This window comes from Ambystoma mexicanum, chromosome 3p (genome assembly GCF_040938575.1).
Source record: "Ambystoma mexicanum isolate Mex_15411 chromosome 3p, UKY_AmexF1_1, whole genome shotgun sequence".
Taxonomy (NCBI): Eukaryota; Metazoa; Chordata; class Amphibia; order Caudata; family Ambystomatidae; genus Ambystoma; species Ambystoma mexicanum.
In genome coordinates, this window is record NC_090925.1 from 641,026,680 (window position 1) to 641,041,663 (window position 14,984).

The 14,984-nt window shown below is 44.8% G+C and overlaps 1 protein-coding gene across 2 annotated transcripts in view; it reads left to right on the forward strand.

Annotated features, from left to right (window-relative positions):
• Positions 1-14,984, forward strand: part of ARHGEF37 (Rho guanine nucleotide exchange factor 37) — a 496,119-nt gene that overhangs the window by 184,395 nt on the left and 296,740 nt on the right. For both annotated transcript variants that reach the window (XM_069651406.1, XM_069651404.1), the window contains exon 2: positions 8,917-9,713. In XM_069651406.1, the coding sequence (XP_069507507.1) occupies positions 8,931-9,713 (783 nt within the window). In that variant the 5' untranslated portion in view covers positions 8,917-8,930. The remainder of the gene's footprint in view (positions 1-8,916; positions 9,714-14,984) is intronic.

A 14,984-nucleotide genomic window follows, 5' to 3' on the forward strand; every position in this document is an offset into this window, starting at 1 on the left:
CAGAGACGTTTGTGCAAGGAATTCCAGAGTTTGGGAACAGGAAGATCTTCCATGACATTACTGGTTGAAGCTTGGCACTGTTACCAGTGCGAAGTTGGTGGATTGAAGTGTTTTTCAATTACATGAAGTATAGGAATTTCCTTGTGATAGATTCAGTGCCCCTGCCCTGGTATGCGTGGTGAGTGATGCATAGTGTTTGTAAGTGAATCCTCCTTTTTTGATCTATTTCTGAAGGCCGGGAACAAAAGACAGGTCCTGCAGATTCCATGCTGAAATAATCCTTTTGCTACTCACCGTCTGCCTGCCCCTTTTGTTACCCCCATCCCACACAGTGCCTCTGCTGTACATGACCTTTGGTGCTACATACTAGGAACGCATTTCTTAGTGGGAGCCCGTGGAGTAAGCGGAGTAATCGGATGATGTGTTTGAATCTATTCAGAATTTGTAGTTCTCTGTCTGGAGTGTTTTGGATTCTTTGTAGTCTGTTTAGTAGATATCGCAGGAGTCCTGGGAAAAAGCTTTTGGTGCAGCCAAGTTTTACTAGTACCAGTCCAGTAAACTGTATAGTCCTGTGTGTGAAGGCTAGGTAGGTCATAATTCATCCATGAAATGTAGTAGGAAGCAACCCCTTACAATGTCTTTAATCTGTTGTTCTAGTATAAGGTAGCTGTCCCTTGTGATTACCAGGTTTCTCACAATTTAAGTGGGCAGGATCCCATTACGTTTAGCCAGGTGATCGGTGTGGTGTTAAGTGGTATCACACAGCAGATCATAGGTTTTCGTTGTGTTGACCTCAATTGTGTGTTTGGGTTAATCCAAGAGTCATGTGTGAAAGGCATGGGCTGAGGCTCGATGTGTCCATTGTTGGGTCATTTGTGAATTTTTAAACTATTTGCGTGCCATATTTGCAAATGGAGCATGCGAGGCCTGTGTTGTAAATGAGATCCAGAAGCAGGGTTATGTGTATGTTAATGCAAAGATGCAATAGGCTGGAACATTGGTATACTCTGCATTTCATGTTGTGAGGATGTCACATGGAAGGTGCCACGAGTGAGTCGGGGATGAGGCAATCCAGCATAGGATGATTCCCTTTACTCCAATGTCTTCTAGTCTTGTTATGGTCCAGTAGGATGAGTGCTCTGAGTATGTACCATGACGAGCAACGCGTGGATTCAGTATCTCTCGTAGCACTGAATCTGTGTTGTGACTCATGAAGGAGGAGGTTGCTGATTTTGGTGTATTGCCATAGCTGTTTGCAGATTTATTTCTCAAGGATTTTAATAAGAAAACGTTTTGGAAATTTGACAGCCCCCCTCCTCCCTGATTGATGGAGGAATTAAAAAGGGCTGGGAAGGAAGGGGCTAGTCTGGGTTTTTTAGTTATCATTTTGAAAATGTTGGGAGTGCACAGGTCTTCTAAAAGAACACTGTTGCTGCAGTTGACCATGGAGATGTCTGGGGTGGTGAATGAACAGAAAAATCTGTTAGTATGAGGTATATTGACAATCAAGTTAACTCAAATCCTGTATATCTAGTCCTCTAAAGATGTGTGTTCATTGGGGACTGGGCATGCACTTCATGTGTGCAGACATCCTTAACATGTAACTCTGGCTTCCCCTCCATCACCTCGTCTAAAGTTCAGTGAGTCTCGTTTTGGGGAGAAGAAACAATATCCATGGAAACAAGAAATAGAACAGTCATTGGACCCCAATGGAGTAACGGATGAGGATGACCTTTTATCCTTGCATCCTAATCCTGAGGCTGTTCCAATTATGAGTGTTGTGAAAAATGAATTGAGCACCAGGCCCAGTGTGCAGCATGAAACCCTTTTATTACAGACATGTTTGTCAAACATAATGTTCTGTGCTCATTCTTGCATTTCCAAAGTGCTCTTTTATGTTATGTTGATTTATACCACGCATCGCTATCACCCAGGGGATATCTCTAGGCATTCACGTGGCTCTGCAAGAGAGAGCACAAGGTTGGCTAGTGAAGTTAGTGATCGGATAGGTCCAGAACCAGGAGAAACTGATGTCTGTGTGTTGGTTTGCAGATGCTTGATTGTGTGCACTGGCTTGTTGTATCCGTACAGGTAAGGCCCAATGCCTGGGATGTTTTTCTATGTAAATGTGTGTTAGGTTGAGGGAGAGTCTGTTTGTTTTATGTGTAGATTAGCTGGTATTTAAGGTTGTGGTTGTGCTGCCTGACTTGTTGTGCTGCCTGACTTGGTAAGGTCCAGTGTCAGGGATTCTTTGTTGTATGCAAGTCTTACTTATGTTGGGTATGTGTTTGTGTATGATTTTGCTAGCCCACTGGGCGTGTATAGTTTCTGGGTGGTGTGTTGAAGGGGAGCAGGAGTGGGTGGTTAGTGCATTGGCTACTCTTAAATTCTTCTATGTGGCTAATTTACACAATTATATATAATGTGACACATGACTAATCTTCACAATCCTATCTAGTGATACGCATGGTTAATTTCGCAATCTATCAAACAGTGACTCGTGGCTAATCATCACAGATATATCTAAGTGTCACGCATGGCTAAACTTCACAAATGTAAGTTTGACACATGGTTGATCTTCACAACTCTATCTAAGTGTGACACATGACTAGTCCTTGCAATTGCTAAATGCAGAATTTTGCTACCTTACACAATTAGGTTATATGCAGAATATGGCTACCTTAGACAGGTTAAATACGAGATATGGCTAACTAACACAAGTGGGCTGAAAGCAAGGCAAGACCACCTCACACAATTAGGCTAAAAGTGAGATAGGACTGACTAACACAAATGGGACAAAATACAAGGTAAGACTACCTTACACAATTAGACTAAATGTGAACTATGGCTACCTTAATCAAAATAGCTATATTATGATAGGCAGTAAGAGTGGTGTTATTTTGAATGGAGTACGGTTTGATGTAATGCAAAGCAGCCTAGAGAACTCATTGGTTCCATTTCTCCCCTTGCTCTTTCTAAAAGGGATATTTTGGAAAGGTACAATAGAAACCAATGCATATGGTTATTCTAGGTTTTGATCATGTGCTTTGCTTAGTAAGACAAGTGTATGTTTTTATTATGACTACATTATATACCGGAAGGCATCATTAAAAACCAACACTGCACACTTTTTAAAAGTACAGGTTTACAGTGCTAGTGCAGTTCAATACTTTCCTTTTTAGTGGCTACCTTTCCTCAGAATGTCAACGATGTTGTCCCTCATTGTAAAGGGGTGCACTCAAATTAACACCCAAAGGATTATGGGTATGTATGTGTGTCCTCTTTTTATAGGAATATACAATATCTCAGCATTTAATGGAATACAGGCAATTATCTGTTTCTTCTGTGAGCACAAAGGGAATGTCTAATGTTGCTTGCTGTCAGTAATTGGCTGCACCTGTTGTTTTGTAATAGTATACAGAAACTCTAACAATTAACAAAACATGGAAAAAAATAAACACAATTATAGACCCTGCTGCACGGTCCTCTTTCATTACAAGGCCTTTCAGTATCTCTTGCAGTGCATATCCTGGTCCCTCCTCCCCTTCCCAATATGGAGAGTGCAAGCACAGTGTGATGGCTTCATTAGGCACTCATTAAAAAACCTCCCTGTTTCAGCTGCCTTAGTCTCGGTTCCCCTTGTAGCCTCCGTGGGTCATTTAGCACCAAAATGCCCCGGGTGAACGTGCCTTCTATACCTCCAGATGAAATAACACAACATACACAGGATGACAATGAATGTCTTCAAATGCCAGACCTCTGTCTCTGCTGCTGTGTTTCTTCCCTTTTTTTTTCTTATAATATATTTGTATTGTGATCACAAGTACATTGGCCGAGAGGCTCTATAGAAGAAAAAAACAAAACATTTTGCATGTTGAACAATGCGATCACAAATAGAACATTTTCCATTTTCAAGACAGATGTAAAGAAGGGTGCCTGGCCACATGTAAAGACTAAGGTGGGAAGTGGAGGGGGAATAGTGAAGGAGTGGCGAAAGAGGACAGGGAAAGAAAGAAAAGATAAGAGACAGAAAGCCCGTACCCTCGCCCTCACCCCCCACCCTCCCTCCCCGGGCCAGCCTAAGAGTCTGCGATCAATTAGTTGAGCATGGTGGTGTTTAGAGTTCATCAAAGTTGTTTAGCTTCACCAACGAGAGGGTGGCTTGGTTTTTCTTGTGAGAGAGTGAGGCAGGGGGTTCCGATTCGTGCATAAGCTTCCTCTTGGGTACAGTACTGAGGGGAGCTAGAGCATGTCTAGGACACTAGGACTTTTGTGGTCAGTTGACTGTCTTTCTTCTTTTAACCAAAAAATATATCTCACAAATCCCTGCATAACAGGTTGAAAACATTCAGCTCCAGCACATTTTAAATACAATTGAATCTAATTAAACTTAAATGCAGCTGCACTTGCAGTTGAAAAATAGTTTTTCAAATTCAGATGACCTCGATTAGCATTCCAAGTTGTGCAATTTCTGCCCAAGTTAGGACATTATAAACTAGCGAACATCCTACGTCCGACACAATACTCCTGCAATACTGAAGTTTATACCTACTTTTGTTTCACTGCCTCTGTTAAATTGTAATCTTACTTTCATATTGGTGGCCTCTCCTCATTTTTATTTTTGAAAATATGGCCTCACAATATATACAGCCCGCCTCCCCCTCTCAGCCCCTCTTTGGGTTTGGCGCATTTTGGTGGCACAGACCAAAATATCACCAACACCATCGCTACAGAGAAGAGAGAGAGTAAAGGGGTGCCAGAAAGCTGACTTTGCGGTTTGCGTGACAACTGGAAATACTGTGGCATATTCGGCCAACACACTAAATGTTATTTCTTGTTCTATTACACCAATGTAATCCAATAGTGGCTTAGTTGACCACTTTTCTAGCAATCAGGAGTTCTGTACCATGTCATATGCCTGTGTCATTTTCCAAGCTGGGATGGCATAGTGATCTTTCTTTTCATAGTCAAAGGAAGTTTGGCTATATTTGGGCTATTTTTCTTGCCCTGTTGGGCTACATGTAGGTTTTCCCTTTCTGGATACTGTTACCATACAAGTGATTATTTTTTTGTAGCTGGGCAGTATCACCGATAACATACAGATGTCCTCTCTGTTGTCAGTGATACTGCACCTGTCCAATAAAATAGGTTGTGAGGATATCTGTAAATTGTAGTTCATTGGAGAGGTGCAGTACCATTGTCAAATGTTTTTCCCTGCTTAACACCTGTTTCCATTCCTATTTCATGTTTCCCTGATTCTTGTTTATTTTATTTTTTAGACGAAGTAGTGCCACTGACCACATACAGAGGGGATTTCTTATGAGGACATCTATATGTTGTCAGTGGTACTGCATCTCTTCAATCTCAGCATGATTTCTTATGATTACATCCTTAGGTTGTCAGTGGTAGTTCACCCCTTCAATCACAATGTGATTTCTTATGAAGACATCTGTAATTGTCAGTGGTACTCTCCAATAAAATAAGTCATGAGGGCATCTGCTGTTTGTAGTTCATTGGAAAGGTGGAGTACCACTTTCAACATACAGGTGTCTTAGTAAGAAATCACAGTGAGATCAAAAGTACAATGTAGGACAACTACGAACAAAGGCTACAATTATACATACAACCAACAGATGTCACTCCCCACTTGCGCTGTTGCTCCCTTCCCCCCTTGGGCTGTCCCTCCTCCCCCCCTTACACTGTCCCTTCTCCTTCCCTTGCGTTGTCCCTCCTTCCTCTCACTGTCCCTTCTCACTCTGTTGCTCTGTCCTTCCTCACACTCTTGCACTTGTCCTCCTCCCCCATTTACTGCCTCCCTCGTGCTTTCCTCCTTCCCCCTTATGATTCCCTCTGTACTCCCACCACCCCCCTTGGCTGTTGCTCCCCCTGTGCTGTCCCTCCCCCTTTGCTTTGTCCCTCCTTCCACTCTTGCACTGTTCCTCCTGCCTCATTGTATTGTTGCTCCTACCTCTTGCGCTATCTCTCCTCTTGCCTTGCACTGTCCCTTCTCCCCCTTCTGCTGTTGCTCCTTCCCCCTGGCATTGTCTCTCCTTCCTCCCTTGTGCTGTCCCTTCTCCCCACCCCTTGTGCAGTCGCTCCTCACTGACAAATGTCCAAACACTGGAAATATTTGTACACCTGAAAACCAAAAGTTAGATAAGCCAAAATGATGGAAAGCATAAGCTGAGAACAGTCAACCTTTAACCCATCATCATACACCACACACTACTGCTAATACAACCCGCTCAACAACAGCCTCACCACACACCTCTCACAACTAAGTACTTTCTATTTAGCATTGAAATCTCCTTGAATGATAATAAATAAGGGTCTAACTCCTAGAGCCCGAACATATACTTCTTCATAGGGTCCCCCAACGTGGTACCACAGCCTTAATGGAAGCCTGATATATCTTGCCAATGGGCAAACCGCTCACACTTTGCTGAACCACAGTCGGCGCACAAGACGGTCTCTAGTTCACAACACTTTGAACTTCCACCTGAAAATGGCCCTGCAGCAGTGGTAGAAGTGAGCGGGAACGGTCTGGAGCAGTGTTACACTACTTCTATTTTTTTACTGTTTATAGCTTCACTACTTTTTGCAACCATTTTCACTATTCCGGAACTGTTCTTTATGAAGTCAAAGCACACTTCTCCACTTCAACACTGCATATCAGTTACAACTAAACTGAAATCTATTTCAACACAATTGGCTGTCAACCAGCAAGACTGCACCCCTTGAAAAAATCCTTTCCTTGCTACACTGTCCCCCCTCCCCCCCTCCCCCGAGTCACAATGTCGTAATTAAATATTCTTCACTTCAATTGTATGCTTGAAGAAGATTGTTTATTTATACGTATAATATTTATGACACCAGGAGGTCGCTGCTTACACCGCTGGCCTTCCGTGATCGTATGACTCTCGAATCTCATAAGCTTCCAGAATCATATTGCATCACGAGCGAGAATGGAGCAGCACCAGCTACAACATCATAACGCACAGTTCCACTGCTTTTTTGCTACACCTCTATCACTGCTTTGCAGCCTGTCCCTCCACCCGTTCCAGTCCCTCCTCCATGACAGGTAACATACCTTCCTGATGAAAGTGCTGCCCAATAGGCCCCATCTGCAAATCGTCACATGCGGCAGCAACCTCACCAGGGAGATGTTGCTTTTTTGTGTGGTACGCAGCTGGGACAGGTTCCACAAATGTTCCTCTTCCTGGGTGTCAGTGTACCAGAAGGAAGGTGTTGCGGAGCCCCCATAGTGCTCTGCTCTTCCACTGCACCCATTGGTTGGCGTAGGAGCCCCAGAGCCATTGGGCCATCCCCTGGAAACGTTATCATATCTCACTAAACCTGGGGGTCTGCGGAGCTGCTCGAGCCCCAGCCAAACCAACCGCTACTCTGATGCCCTGGGTGCCCAGTAGGCAAAACTCCTGGCCGGCCACCGGAATGCAGTATAGGATGCAGTCCCGCCACTGAATAGACTCCACGCAGTGTTGGCACCCTTCTTACACTCCTTCTAAATAGCTGGTCGCAACGGATTGAGACTTCTCATCGGCTGCCATGGATCACTGCGGCCGCTTCCTGCGGAACCAGACACGCCACACAACCAACGACAGACTTCGCTGTTAAAGACAGCACTGTGGCTACCGTGGCCACCCCCTTACGCCAACAAGAGACACAAGCTTGAGTCGTGACACTTTCCATGCAGCCCTAGGCTGCCTGGTAGCTCCTCCGACAGTGGCCAGAGCTTAACTAGAGAGAGAGGGGGTCTCCTGGTGTGTGTGTGTGGGGGGGGGGTGCTGGATATTCCCCTCCTTGCTGTTCCTGTCCTGTTCTATGCCCCCACACCCCTACCCAGGGGTATAATGGGAACCAAAATAGGCCCTGAAAATAATTTTCAAAGTGGCCCCATTTTACAAATTTTCAGCTAACACAACCCTTTTCCAATGAGAACATTTGGAAAAAACCTAGGTTACCACACAAGAGGCCCAGGGTGCAGTTGCCTGCCGGGAACTCTCCAGAGTTCCCTATAGGCCCGTCCAGCCCTGCCCCCGCCCCCCACCACATCCCCAAATCACAAGTAGGTTCTTTGAACTCGTCGCCAGTGTTGAAGTAGAAGTCCAGCTGTACAGATGACGCAGGTAACGCTGCGAAGCTCAGGTAACTTATGTACTATGAAGCACCTAGCGCAGTTTCATGCAGGGAATACAGGAACACTAGGACATATTAAAGTAAGTCCCTCTGGGGAACATCCACAGGCACCCTCTCTCTCTCTAAAGACCCGGCTAAAAGAGTCCCTCAGAACCCACAGGGAATGCGCACACACCAACATTCCAGATTGGACTGCAATGTCCTCACACACGCAGCGACCTAGCAGGGCACACAATCAACACTCACTCCAACAGAAAACCTCGGACTTGTGCGGGAGTAAACCCATTTGATCCCCAAGCTAGGAATGACACAGTGGGCATATTCCTATTATGTGAGAAATCATGGAGGCCTATGCGAGGTGTGTGCCGCTTTTAGTGGGCAAGGCCTCCCACTTCTCTTCTTATCCCGTGAAAACCAACAAATCATGACATTGATTTATGTACTTTACTGGCATGTTTAGTTTATTACAATAACAGATATGCACTATGTATAGCAATGAAATGCGTGTATTTGACAGTGTTCTAGCTGATGGTAAGAATGCATATTCAGGTGCTATGTCAATACTGTGAACAAAGTGCATTTCCGGGATGGAGGGGTGCAGTCACCACAGGTATTCAGTGCGTATGCTGTGAAGGGTATTATTTAACACAACACTGTTGCAGATAATTGTAGCTTGCTTGCTTGACCAACACTGTATTTAAAATGCCAAACATGGTGTCACCAAGGTAATCCTTTCTAATTCTTCTTTTCACTCTTTAGTGCAACCAGCTGACATGGAAAGAAGTAGTACGCATAATTTCCTCACCGGGAAGAATATTGCTGCTATGCCGGACCTACATCCTCGAGGCGCAAGCTATCGGTTACATAATCGACCTCCCGCGGAGGACAACGTTGCCATGTATGACCCACCTCCATCAGAAGAGACCGGTTGTGCGAACAATAGGGACATTGCTACATCTAGGACAAACAGCGGCCTATACGAGGACCTACCTAACAATGGCCAAAGAGGCGAGATATATGACATAACTACTAACGATCAAAGCTCCGCGATATACGATGACGTGCCTAACAATGACCAAAGCGATGAGATATACGATGACGTGTCTAACAATGACCAAAGCGATGAGATATATGATGACGTACCTACTGATGGTCAAAGCAGCGAGATATACGATGATGTTTCTGTGAGCACAATGAGGTTTGAGAAATCTGACCAGCCCAACAAAGCATCTGACTTTGCTAAACAGACAGTATCTCCCCAAGCCTTAACTGGCAACCTGGGAGAAGCACCATTTCAGACGAGCCCCCCCTTGATGGCAGGGGCCTTGGCTCTGAGTGCAGCCGATGCTGTGTCTGATATAATGGTCGGAGACACACCAGACCTATACCTGGAGGTGCTTCCAGACGAAACGGAGCACATATACGAAGACCTGGAAACTCTCAGCAGGACAGACCAGACGCAGCAGAGGGCGGTGAGCGAATTGATCACTACGGAGTCCGGCTACCTTCAGGACATCACGCTCCTGGCAACAGATATTCGAACCCAGCTGCAACAGGTAAGCCAAAAGGGCGCTCTTGGGAAGGGTTGCACAGTTATTATAGTTTCATTAAATATGTGAAGGCTTGGAAGAGGCCTCCATCTCACCATGAACACGGGTCCCGAGGTTGGTAGTGACTTGTCTGTGTTGGGCAATTTATCAAAATTAAACTCAGAAAAGGGACATCAAAGGCGTGGCCCTAGAATATGACCAATCAGAATGGCCAAGTCTACAGAAGAAGTATGTCAGTGTTATTAATTTCAGCAAATTCTTTTTAGCAGACTTGTGTAAAGTGGGCAATTGACCAGTGATATGACAAGGAATGCATGTTTTCAAGACTTTGTTCTTTCTGGGAGCAACAAACTATGTTTGTTATACTGTCACATACACTTAGATATTACACTTCATATAAGGCTTTCCCTGCACGTGAAATCTGACTAGTTATCAGGCACATTTTGATAACGATATAGCTTCTGTCTTTTCCTAAAACCTGGACATTTGACGGTTCTGAAGACGGCTGTTGGGAGAGGGGGACATGGTAAGAAAAACCGGGACTATCCCCAAAAAAAAACAGGACCTCGGGTCACCCTACGCAAAACCATATTACATGGCCGAGGGGCACCCATTTTGATGAAAGACACGTCTCCCCGGCACACTAGCACGTTCTCGTTGCAAAGACACTGGGTTTCAAGCACCCACATTACTTTGAATAAATGTGGCCAAAACCGTTTTGAAGTGCAAGCGAATTGTTTTATATTTTATAATATGCCTCTCTCTGCTGGATCTGTTTTCTCCATTGCTAATAATAATAATAATAATAATAATAATTTGGCACTTATATAGCGCTACGAACCCTCAGGTATCTGAGCGCTGCTTATTATTACCTACGGTGTGTGGTGCTCATTTATCGACCTCGGAAGGATAAAAGGCTGAGTTTGGCTCTGCCGGGAACCTGCGAGCGCTCTACTCACTGTGCCACTTGACCGGCTGTATTTTATGTTGTGTTTATTTAGTTCAGTATTTCTGTTGAAAGCATGCATTTTTTTGTTTTCACATGGAACAAGAGAAAATATCAAAGCCATCTTTCGATTCAGCCCCTGCATCAAATGGACATATTATATTTGAGGCAAACATGGAGCTCCCCACAGACTATACTGATGAACTGTTGCCCATCTCGCCCTCCCTCCAGCAGGCTTCCTTTTTTAAGCATCAGACAATCGGACATTAGAACATATCAAATTGTAACCTAAACATAATAACCATCACCTAAATTCTCTAATTGTTGAACTTTCAAAATGCACATAGATCACCCTTACCCCTTATTACCCTTTGGCATTGTCAGGGAAGATCCTGTGTCGCAAATACATTGGGGGCAAAGTCTGAAATGTTCAGGGGAGAGAAGAGCGAAAGTTATTTTTCAGAAATGATGGCAGTCATGGAAGTCCATTCACTACTTCTATGGTGTCCATGTTGGAGGCAGGGGGGAGCTGTGGCATGCTGGAGCAGGGACCTGAGCAAGGTAAGTGAGGTGGGGAGCAGGGGCGGGGAGGGCAGCACGGAGGACTCCTAGGGTCTGAGGGACTGGAGGGTGAGGTGCAGGGGAGCAGTGGCAGAACTTCTGGGTGAGAGATGGCCGGGGAGAACATTGGTGAACATAGGCAGTTTCAGCCTGTTTTTCGTGCCATCTGATTGAATGAGCCTGTCCCCCAGGTGCTATTGTTGGAAGAGAAACCTCAAGCTTCGTAACAGGGGTTTAGCTCCTCTTTTGGATCATTGTCTATGGTCCTCACGAACATTCCCAGGTGGGTCTAGTACATGTATCCAGAAGTCTGGGAGCCTGATATGCAAATGGATATTTCGCCTCTATGAAAGGTACAGTGAGATAACCTGTGGGGGGTGTAGACCCTCCCAAGAAGGGGCGCCTTGCCATAGAACAGGTTTTTTGGCCATGTTTGTTCACGGTCGTGGGGCCCCCAGACCTTGTGAATTAGTAGATATTCGCTTTGCTCGGGCCTATAACTATGGGCCCCGGGGCATTACCTGAGTCGGTAATGCCCCCGCCGCTCGGGTTATATTGCTTAATTAGCAGCAGAAGGAGAAAAGGCAGCTAGCCAGGTCTCTTTGAAAGCCGGCTGTATCTGCCAGTATAGGTGTGTGTTCCATCGTCACCAACTCAGCCTCTTTCTCAGGTCTGCTATTTTATATCCATTAGGCTGCAGACCGGGGTGCCGTATTGCCCCCCCTCACATTCACCCCTGCCCCCATTGCTTGTAGGCTCCCCCAGCCTACCAACCCCATCCCCACCCTCTTACCTATAAGCACTGTCTTCTGCCGACCCGTCTTCCTTCTCACCCTGCAGGCCATAGAAATAGTAAAGAGACTTGCGCCCTTTACTATTTCCCCCACCACCCACCTTGTTTGTAGTTTTTTTTTTTACAGGAAATGGGGCACGTATGAAATGCATGTTCGCTAGGGTGACACAATGTCCCAGTTTTGACATCACTCTCCCTGTTCTTATAGATTTATTCATTTAAAAACCGTGGGCAAGTTTTGAGGAGAGGTTTGGGTGACCACTAGCAGAATCCCAGCTGCAGGTGCAGCAAGACAGCATAAATGTGCATGCACATGTCAGTGGCTGCGCGGACAGGAATGCGCTTAATCTCTGATCTTGAGTTAAAGCACAGGGTAGATGGATTGCAATGCACATTAGCCAATACATCACCATTATAACTGCATACAAAATACATTTGATTTATAATTCTTTGTTAGTTTAGTGATTTTAACACTTTAAACGAGATCACCGTCATTCATTGGAGGGCACGCACCACCAACCTGTCAGTTAACAGCCATGTGTGTTAACCACTTGTGACACAGAGACTGCTCGGGAACTTGTATGAAATGTCAATCAGTGCAAACTATTTTGCATTTAATATGCTCAGAGGCACAGCTAGCTCTGTAGAGTTGACATCCAGAGATATATCACCTCTACCCGACCCTTTCCCCCACTAATGTTGCATAATGCTGGCAGCCACTGTCCAATTGTAATTCTAATTTAAAGTTGGAAGCCGGTCCCAGATTTTTATTTTGAAACTCTGGTCTCCTTAAAGTTCCCATTTCCTTTAAACAAAAAATATATATTAGCCGCCTGGAACGAAATTCCTAGGGTGCTGACAGCATTAATGTCCTGGGCTGGGGCGGACTGGGCCATTAACAGTTCTGACTCCTTGCTGATGCCCTCACTTTGCTCATGCCTACCTAGGCTCAGGCTGGTGCACCATTGCCACCACAGACCAGGGTCATTAACACTATATTAATGTTGGATCTAACAAACTGTGACACCAACATATTCCATACTTTAAACATACATTCAAGGAATTGGACCTCTTCCACTCCCTATGAACTACCAAGTAACTTGGCCTCTAGCAGCAGAGTGGTTATCTCCGCACTTAAAAGGGGCTCATTTTCGAGTCCCCGGAGCATAAATGCAAGTGGTGAAAGACAGGCATAATGGTGTTACCCCTCTTTTAACTCCTCCCATTCGCGTGCAATGGGGATTTTCATTGTACTTGAAGGTGGAGGGCGGGAGCGGAATGAGAGTTACATTTCCGCCTATCGTTTGCCCTCCACCTTAAAAAACAACTTGGTTTAACTCCAGCATGAGAATTTCAAGCTTTTGTAAATCCAATGATTTCCTAGGGAATCCGCCAGCAAAAAGCAGGTGGACTCCCTAGGAGATCAGGGTATACGCTGCCTGCCGTGCTGTTGGGTGTCCTGACCCACGTTTAAGCTATCATGCCACCACATTTGGTGCTGTGGGCTTAGAAAATTCAAGATGGCGGAAAACCCACATGTGCGCCGGAATCCAGGAAAGCTGCGCAGTTTGTGCGCACACTAAAATGGTTGCCTCACTTGCCACCCACCAGTGCGGGAATGAAAGGCCGGGTTGCCATGCGGGAAATGGGTTGCCAAAGGAAAAACAGTAGCGCCGGTTAGCTTCAAAGCGCTTTAAAACCACCATTGGACTACCCGCACAGTAGTCTGAAACCATTGGGAATGGAAATGCTGATTGCCAAATGCAACCTAGAATTGTGGGGAATTCATTTCTTAAATCCCAAAAATGGGTGCAGTACCAGTACTCACCACTATCCAAAAGCCGGCGTTTTAAAACCACTCTGTTTCCCTGAAGGCAAGTCAAAATGCCTATTTTCAAACATTACAATATGTGCAAAATATTTACTGAACACCAGCAGACATTTGGCAGAATGGAGTTTTGTGTGCCTACAAAATCTGGGAAATGAAGATCATAAGACAAGGTTTATAACAATACTGGCTGAGCTGTGGATTGCAGCAGTTTAAGTTGCACTGGATTTAAAGACACTAAAATCGAAAATGTTTAGATTAAATGAGTGACCTATGTTTGGTATCACATGCCTTTGTAACTGTTGAAATGTCATAGTTTTGCACTTAGACTCAGCATCCTAGCTGCATGTGTAAAATTGCAAGTTAAGTTAAAAAGCAACAAAAAAACCTGCCAGTTAGCTGAAGGTCTGGCTTAAGGAACTTGATTTTGCTTGACAGCTACCCCCATCAGGAGTGAAACTTGAGTCACCACTGTGTTCCCAGGCCAACCTTCCTTTTGCTGCCCACACTAAGGATATGCCATCTATCTGATAATTGAATTACCTGTGCTCTGCAGGAGAGTGAACAAAGCCCTCTTCACTCAGGCAAAGGTTTTTATTACCGCAGTCGTAAAATGTAGCTTCCTCTTGGCAGGAGCTGGGAGGGGCACTGCCTGTGAGAGCAAGCTGGCTTGGCAGAACTGGATTAACCAGTATTTCTACCTTGTGCTGAGAGAAAACCACACCCCTTTGTAGCCAGAATATTGTTTAGAAAAAGATTAATAACTCATGGTGCGGACATGTGAAAATTTTATAAATGATACCATAATTCTTGTGATTTTTCTGCCCACAGTTTAAGAGGTTTTTAGAACCGGTGGTATGTACAGGGGGGTGTCAGCGGAAAAGTGGATATTACTCTAAATGTGTGCATGTTAAAAATCTGAAACTTCATCAGTTAATGTCCCTACTCCCTGCGCACATGTATGTAAAGTTGGGTCCATGTCAGAAATTGAAAAATCAGTTAAAAAGTCCATTGTGTGCCATCTCTGAATGCAAGCTCCTAGAAAGAGCAGATTTGGACAGAGACATGGCTAAATTCAGCCACACCATGTATATGTAATTTCAAGCAACTGTGTAACTGTGAAATATGTCTTTTATTATCAAATATAGA